The sequence below is a fragment of the Micropterus dolomieu genome, linkage group LG03 (assembly GCF_021292245.1).
Source record: "Micropterus dolomieu isolate WLL.071019.BEF.003 ecotype Adirondacks linkage group LG03, ASM2129224v1, whole genome shotgun sequence".
NCBI classification, from domain to species: Eukaryota; Metazoa; Chordata; class Actinopteri; order Centrarchiformes; family Centrarchidae; genus Micropterus; species Micropterus dolomieu.
The window spans coordinates 31,115,026-31,123,879 of NC_060152.1; the positions used below are offsets into that span (position 1 = coordinate 31,115,026).

General features: G+C 39.4%; 1 protein-coding gene across 3 annotated transcripts in view; it reads left to right on the plus strand.

Annotated features, from left to right (window-relative positions):
• Nucleotides 1-8,127, plus strand: part of abhd5a (abhydrolase domain containing 5a) — a 12,265-nt gene extending 4,138 nt beyond the window's left edge. For 2 of the 3 annotated variants that reach the window (XM_046045453.1, XM_046045455.1), the window contains exons 5-8: nucleotides 4,337-4,491; nucleotides 5,119-5,230; nucleotides 5,388-5,574; nucleotides 6,630-8,127. In XM_046045453.1, coding sequence (XP_045901409.1) covers nucleotides 4,337-4,491; nucleotides 5,119-5,230; nucleotides 5,388-5,574; nucleotides 6,630-6,719 — 544 coding nt within the window. In that variant the 3' untranslated portion in view covers nucleotides 6,720-8,127. Of the gene's footprint in view, nucleotides 1-213; nucleotides 666-4,336; nucleotides 4,492-5,118; nucleotides 5,231-5,387; nucleotides 5,575-6,629 lie in introns of those variants that run through there. The other variant, XM_046045454.1, reaches the window with a different exon arrangement.
• The last annotated feature ends 727 nt before the right edge of the window (nucleotides 8,128-8,854 follow it).

Here is an 8,854-nt window from a genome sequence, read left to right on the forward strand (position 1 = left end):
ACTTATTAGCCGACACCTGTCCTAATTATTCAGCATCCAGTGAAAATGTGTTTGTTATGATCTGTAATCATCTAATTTGAGTAAATTGTGTAAAATGTTTTATTTATTATTATTTGGATCTGAAGAATCATTTTATAAAGCCATTTCAGAAATATAAACACACATTGAGGTTTATCTTCAAAAGCCCCAACCCTGCCACACAGATTCTGCTGTGTTTAGCTGGCAATGCATCGTGGTCTTAAAGATTCACCAATGAACTCTCTTTCCTTGCTCTTCCCTTTCTTTTCAGGTGTAAACAGCACTTTCTCTAAACAGTCTGTCCCAGTCTCCAACGGCAACCAGCTTTGGACCCTGACCTTTAGCAGTGACCATGTCAAAGACAAAACCCCCATGGTTCTGCTCCATGGGTTTGGAGGCGGCGTGGGCATTTGGGCTCAGAACCTGGACGCCCTCTCGCAGCGTCGCCCCGTCTTTGCCCTGGACCTGCTGGGCTTCGGTCAGAGCAGCCGGCCTCTGTTCTCCACAGACGCTGAGGAGGCAGAGGACCAGTTTGTGGAGTCTTTAGAGCAGTGGAGGGCTAAAGTGGGTCTGGAATCCATGATCCTGCTGGGCCACAACCTGGGAGGATACCTGGCTGTTTCATACTCTATTAAATACCCAGACAGGTGGGTGCCGATTATGGGATTTTTCTTATCTCACTGTAGGGTTGTGTTGTTTTTAATTTAAAAGGGGTCTTTTATCCTTTGATGCTGATCTTGACGATAAGAGCTGCATTTGACGTGATAAATGTTATACCAAGGAAGTCAGGAAGTGTGGATGTAGTTCATTCTGAAACATTAAGCAAATAAGAGTTTTTGGCTGACACTGAGAGGTTGGCAGGCTTTTGTAAAATTTTGAGTTCAGAATCTCAACACGAGCTTGAGTCGTCTTTTACTCTGCTGTCTTATTAGATTTTCTTATAGGTAAGAGTATTTTCAAGGTATCAAAGTAGTTTATCTGTCATTATACCACACAAGGTGGTTGTTAAATTTTATAGTCCCTTCATGCTAAACACACAGAACACAGATAATTAAATGTATATTAGAATATGGTCACATATAACATAAATAAAACAAAATATACAGATATTTGTATACATATATTGATACAGCCAGGAAATATTTCTGCAGTGCATTTTTTTGAATCTGCAATAATGTAAACAGTTGCAACAAGATAGTGGTGTCAGTGTAGTAAAAATCATTTGGGAAACAGTGTGGACTGAGTTTGAGCACCAAGCATCACCGATGGAAACACAGAGTCCGCCTCCTCTTATCTTGCCGGAGTCTTGCACTATTTACAGGAGCTCATTCAAAATTTTTATTGTTGTCATTAAATAATTAATTATTGTTAGGTGCAGCGGTTGGTGATGCAGACACATTTTTATATTATTAAAATTACCACAGGAACGTCAATAACATGTTAAAATTGTTCCCACGCTCAAGATGAGGACAGAGGATGTTTGTTTTTTTTCTTTTAAAAATTACATAAACAATTAATTGATTATTAAAGTAGTTATCAACTAATAAATTGATTGACTAATTGATTCAGATGTGATAAAGTGTTGTAAAGCACATGGTAAAAAGTTAACTCCTGTTTGTCTCACTGAGTCTGGGACAGAGAATCGGTAAAGCTCCAGCTCCCCTCGGCTTTACGGAGCTTTATAGTGACTTTCAGCTCAGTGTTAAGCTGTCCGGCCACAACGTTACTGTTCTGCTTCACTCTCACCGCCCTTATAGTGTCAGTTTCGCCACAGCAGGCAGCTGGTTTCAGAGAAAAAGCTCTAAAAACCCACTGAACACTACCTGCTCAACACCAAACAGACACGGAGACTAGCTGGTGGAGCATTTAGCAGCTAAAGAGCCAGATGATTTTGGTAGAGAACAAAAACAGCTAAAAGAGAGGGAATATTGGATTTCGGTTCATCAGGTGGACACAAACACGACTCCAAATGAATGATAATGTTGCTTTGTATCTGCTGGTTGTGTAAAACAGCAACTGTTTGCTATCAGATTCGCCATATAAACTTAAAAGGTCAAGACGTTCACAGCTTGTTTCAGCTGCCCCCAAGTGGCCAAAAAGAAAGAAGGCCATGTAACACAGCCGAAAGCCCCAGGATAATCGAGTAGTGGACTTTGATTTTGTCAAGTTTAATCATGCCTGTCTATTGAGAAAAGAACAAAGACGCTGACCCTGCCCAGAAAGAGAAAAATGACTGAATTGAACAGTGTTTTTGAATAATGATTCTGCCCTCTTAGTGGTAACATGACTGTAACAAACCGTGCCAACATGCGTACAGGATATAGTTGTAGCAGTAAGACTGGAGGTGCTGGCAGCCCGTGATAACAGCAGTGTCCTCCAAGCCTTTCTCCTCCCACCAGACTCTATCTCTCCCGAATCATCTCCTCTCGCTGCGTTTCCAGCAGGCACCCAGCTCTCCCCAAGGGACGTCTGATAAAATGTCCCCAATCCCTTATCACCCTCCTTCATCAGTAATGCAAAAAAAAAATAAAAATCCCTCTTCCTGTCCTCTTACTTTTATCTCAGCGTTCCAAATGGCCTTTCAGTTATAACATGAGTTGCTCTTAATCAAGGACACGTGTCCTTATTTAAGCTGAACCGTGCTCATTGTTCATGTTATGGCCTAAAGAGAAAGTTTGCTGTTTGGTTACATGACAACATAATGGAACAAAATGTACGGTGTGTAATGTTAGACACAGTTGGTGATGCAGTTGGAAAGAATTCAGGCAGGGCAAGAAACAGAAGTCAGACGATTAGACAGATTAAGTAAAAGTAAACAAACAGCCATTTGACATTAACCACCAGAAATCAGGAAGTCTGTAAATGATCAGCTTGTAATTATTATTATCTCTTCCATGTACATTATGTATGGATAACCTAGGGGTGGGGTTTGAAATCTGTTTTTTTGCTTGTATTTTAAGCTGAATTAATTGATGTTTGACCCTTTTTGGAGCAGTGGAACAAGCTAAAAACACAGGATTGACATTATCACTGTGTGAAGTCAACATGTTTCCCCAAACAGTTGGCCATTCACACAAAAAGGAGGAATATTAGCATTTAGTTGAAGTGGTGTTGGCAGCAACCTCGTCTTCTGCCGTGTGGTGCTGGGCAGGCTAATCACAGTGGCTGTTAGAAGCTTAGTCTTATTTTGATGTTTGCTGGCCAGGAAAGCAGAAAAACGAGCTTAAAGATGCTAAAAACCTCCTTAGAGCCGAAGGGAACTGCAGACTCTGTGATAATTGTCAATTAGAGCAATTGTAAAATATAAATGTGTCCGTAGTTTTTACAGCCTGTATTTTGGCCATTATTCCCATTGGTTAGGGAAACCTTTTACTTACCAGACTGACTGTGAAGACACGGTGATGTGGCACAGTTTAACTGTAATATAAATGTACTTTAAAGTGAAAGTCACAAAAAAAACGTCCATTGTAAACAGTGGTTAGAGCTTGTGTGTACATGGTGATGGTGACAAGAGATGCTTGTAACGGATAATAAATCTAGTGTGATCACACTTTACAAAGTCGACTTTAAGATAATTGAACTAATCTGGAGGTTTTCCAACAAGCTGTCTGATCATCTGATGCCCGTGTTACAAGTCTTAAAGTCGGGGCTAACCCACAGAGTCATAGCTTTCTTGACTGATGGCCTAAAAAGACTAAAGTGTGATGCAAGAGATATTTTACATTAAAGCATTTTGTAGGAATTTTAAATTCCTAATTAAAACTACCTATATCTAATATTTAAAGGAAGTAGAGAAGCTCCGATGGCAAGTTTCCCATCTAATTTCGATTTTCTTTCTGTTTAAGAACTATAACTGACCGCATACACAAACATTTTTCTTTAATGGAATATAATTTCTTTATTAGGATCCCCATCAGCACCAGTACAAACACTGGCTTTTCTTCCCGGGGTCCATTCAATTGTATGTTCATAATAAAACAGTACTATTAAATTATAAACTTAGTTAAATGACTCCAAAAATGCACCCGGGTACAGGACCTTCTCTCTCTCAGACACATTTCAAATTAAGAAAGTGCTCCAGGTTAGGCTGCTGGACAGAGCTTTTTTGTACAAATAAAATCAGTGCTGATATTAGATTAGCATCCATCTTCTTATCTAACTCTCGGCATGAAAGCAAATAAGGGAATTTTCCAAGTCGTTGAACTATTTCTTTAAATCATGTTAATTTATATTTGTGGGTCTGTATAAACTATTTGACTTTGAAATAACCCAAATAGCAGGAAAATGTGTATTTTATTTCTTTGTCTCTGGCCTACAGAGTGAAGCACATAATGCTGGTGGAGCCCTGGGGATTTCCTGAGCGCCCGGACTCAGCAGAGGCAGACCAGCCCATCCCGGTATGGATCAAAGCCCTAGGGGCCATGTTCAGTCCCTTCAACCCGCTGGCTGGCCTGAGACTGGTCGGCCCACTGGGTAAGACTGGAGCAACAAGGTGGTATAAGATAGCAATGTACCACAGCAGAGACCTCTAACCTGTTTTTATCAGCAAGATTAGATGAAACCTTAATGGTCCCTGAGGGGAAAGGGGGTAGTGACACAATATCGTCATAGAACTGTTTATTTAGATGAAAATGAGAGGAATATCAATGCAGGGTATGTGAAAGAGTAGCTGAGCATCTGGAGCTTACAGAGAGAAAATTAATGAGAAATATGAAAATAAATGCAGTATGAAATGAAAATGTGTTAATAATAACGTGACTGTATGGTTGAATCACGGCTCTGGAGAGCATGATTAAAATGGTTTGGTTCTATTAGCTGAGAGATTTTTTTTATAATTGTTCTTAATGTATGTGTTCTTATAATATACAGGAAACTAGTTTGACTACTAATCCAAACTAGTCTTCTGATGAGCACAACAGTTCCACTAAAGCTGATTTGTAATGTTTTGATCCAGAAGAGAAATCAAGTCAAACCGTGGTTCCTTTTTTTTTGTGCCCTCCCCGTTGTTAATAACCATGTCAAAAGTAATGAAGCAGCCTCGTCTCTTAATGGCTACATGCGTGGTTTTGACACAGAGTGCCTCTTCTGTGGCCCCTGCAGGCCCCACTTTGGTCCAGACTCTGAGACCTGACTTCAAGAGGAAGTTCTGCTCCATGTTCAGTGACAATACTGTGTCAGAGTACATCTACCACCTGAACGTGCAAACCCCAAGGTCTGTCTCTGTTTCCCTGTCGAGCATCATTGCTGCTACCTGTCTTAGTAACTGCAATGTATTCAGTACCTTTGAGAGTTTTACTAAGTAACGTCATGCCTTGTCATCAACATTTGCTGGCATGTGCTGTGTTAATTATTCTTCTGTATTATGACAGTGGGGAAACAGCTTTTAAGAGTATGACCGTTCCCTACGGCTGGGCAAAGAGGCCGATGTTGCAGAGGATGGACCAGCTTCAGCCTGAGATCCCCATCACCATCATCTACGGATCCCGCTCCAGCATAGACAGCAACTCGGGCAGCACCATCAAAGAGATGAGGCCACAGTCTCATGTGGAGATCATAGTAAGTTCATGGTTGGATGAGAGAGAGGGAAGTGCACATACTTCTAACCTGTGCCCTATTGTGACTTTATATATTTTTCCTGCTACTTTTCCTGCGAATGAGTTCCTGTTGGATGTACCAGCTTTCTGAACTTTAACCTCCTCTGCTTTTACCTGATAATAAGAGGGAAAATATAGTGGTGTGGTATTTTAATCATAGTTTACATAATGCAAATTGTATTAATTAATTTATTTTTATTTAATTGGCAAACTTGTGGTTATTATTGGGGAAATCAATTGAAAATTCCCTTTCCATTTGTACTTGTGTTCATTCATACTAAATTATTGACCGTATTAACATTATTAACGCTCCTATGTTGTAAATATACTCTCATCACACTGTCATAATTGTCATTATTAGAGTAATATAACTGAACTATTTACATACAATTGTTTCTTCTAATTCTTCCATGTTATAATAATGGAATGGTTCAGCTGTCTGACAAAATCATTTTTAGCTCCTGTTCTTTAAATCCCAGAAATAACTTGATAAAATAGCTGCATGCAATGGATCTTCCTTCCCTGCCACTGATAATCAGCAATATGTTGATAGATGTAAGATAGATGTAAAAAGAGGATCAAATGATTCTCTGTGGTAGGCATTGTGTTGTTAAAGAATTATGGGAAAAGATTTCATACATATATATTAAATTTTTTGTATATATAGGGTATGCGCGTGATGTCACAGAACGCATTTACGCTCACTGGCAGTGGCAGAAAGACGAGCAGCAGTGTTAGCTTTAATCAGCTAAAACACAAACAACACATCTAAAATGGGAAAGAGCTGGACCGCCGGTTCTTTGGTAAGCAGTAAGGATCACTGTCGAGTCCGACTGCCTTTAATTTGAGCAAATAATCGCTTGTTTTTCTCCTGGTTTGCTAAACGCGGCCATGGTAACAGATGTTTTGCCACTCAGTCCAGCGTCTTCCGGAAGGGGAAGTGACATCAACGCATACTCTCTATTGCCTCCTGTTTTAATCACCCGCTTCCCTTTCTGTTCTCGGTCCTACCTGCAGACGATCCGAGGAGCCGGACACTACGTATACGCCGACCAGCCAGAGGACTTCAACCACAGAGTTTTGCAAGTGTGTGATAAAGTGGACTGAAGCAGAGACGAGCCTGGTTACTGAACTTTGGAGAAAAAGGGGAGCACCAACAACAGACATCACTTTAGTAGCACTTCCTCAAAGCAGGAATAAGGAGTCATTGTACATAGAATACATTTACAAGGAGCAGTGATCTGCGTTTGACGAATGCGTCATGACACGCTGAAGTTCCTGTCACCTGACCGCTGATTTAGTGATATTCTCAGAAATTTGGTGAATACAGGCTCTGAGCTGACACCACTGATCAAGTCCCCTTTTTAATGTGATTTACCAGCATTCCGATAATTATCAAATAATGCCCGTGGGCCAGCATCACATGCTTCTTTTACATTACTCTGTGCGAGACACGCATACAGTAGGTGGTGCTGCAGCCTCTTGATCAAACGATTGATAGTGGAAGGAGGGCTTTTGAAATTCAAATAACTCTGCTGAACCCAAAACCACAAAGCCTCAGTGTTCCGGGAATGAACGTTATTGCCCATAAGTGGCCTTTTATAGCTCCTGTAGTCGTCTGATCCAAACATGAAAACATCATTTCACTCAATACACTTTTTTGATAAGTGAAATGTTATATTTTAAACTTTGTATCCATATTTTTTGTTAAAAAATACAAGACTCAATATTGTAGAGAGTCATTTCTAATATTATATCATGATATATTTGGCCACGCCTTAAATTGTATGTAACAGAATCAGTGTCAGTGCATTGAAAAAGAACCCCCTCGAAAACGAGATGGTCCATCTCAAGGGGTTTTTATCCTGGAAATAAATAAATTTCTTACAAAAAGCTCAGTTACAGTGTCATGTGATAGGTATTTCCTGTACAGAGCTCAACCTGTCGCTTGTGGTTTTCTCATAGGATCTTGATACAGACAGGAGGCGTACTCTTTAGTACATCACTGTGTCAGCACTAGGAAGCAGCTCTGGATTTATCTGCTGCCAAGAATAATCTATTTTACAGCGCCCTGTGCTTGTTTTTGGCTTTTCCTTCTATCTCAAAAGTTAATTTCATTCGTGTTAATAGTGAATGTGAACTCCGATCAGCTCTAGTCTAAGGTTTTACATTCTGAAGATTTTGCGGTTTTTGACTGCTGTCTACAAAAAACATGTTAAACCATTTGAATGTGTAATTGAATTCTAAGTAGAAGCCTGTCATCTCTATATTTATAACTGCTTTGTATACGTAGCATTTAGGGGTTCCTTAGATGTTCTGCTGACCAGTGCCTATCCAAACAGTATTATTGTAACAATGGCCACGTGCATATTAGCCTTTGTTTATTTGTTTTTTTCCCACAAACCCTCAATAGTACTGTTCACACTTAATAATTTTTTCCAAATAGAAATTAAGCCTAAAAAAATCATTTAGAAGCATTTTTGAGAAGCGTCAATTAAAGTGGATTAGATGGGCACCAAACCAGTCACTTTTTCTTTCTCTCTCCTCCGTCTTTAGAACAAGGTTCTGTCCATATTCAGCTCGATGTTGTTGGTGTATGTGCACATACTTAGACATGACAGCTCACTTGAGCCTGCAGCAGAAAGGTTTCACAGGGCACTTTTTAAGATGACAGTTAATGTCATCTTTTCAACTTTAGAGCTAGACTCTGCCATCAAATAAATAAATAAATAAAAAATCTGTTTTAAAACAAAAATATTAAAAAAAGCAACAATATGTTTTATTTTCTCTACCATCCGTAAAATTGACTAGTCAACATACTGTTGAACAAGGTTATGTTCCAAGGCTGGATATTAGTGATTTGAGTCAAAAATGTCAATTCTGTATTTATTTATTTTAACTGACAAAACTCCAGTTTCACTGCCTCTCTCAGTAATGTCTTCTGTGGCTGTGGGGCAACTTTCTAAAGTCTGAAGTAGAAAGAAAGAAAGTATTGCCTGTTGAATGAATGTTTATGTCATCAGGGTTATCTCGGCTTGGCCATGTACTCTACAAAAGTACAACAGAAAGGAAACTGAGTTATGGGAAGTGTAGGATACTAGACTATACTATACTAAAAATCAGGATTTCTTGATCTGCTGCGTTGAGTTTGACATATTTTTTTATTTGTCTTTTTCAAGTCTCCTAATTTAATTTAAGTGCAATACTAATTCACTGGAGTGCCCCTTCAAGTCAGTCACTGA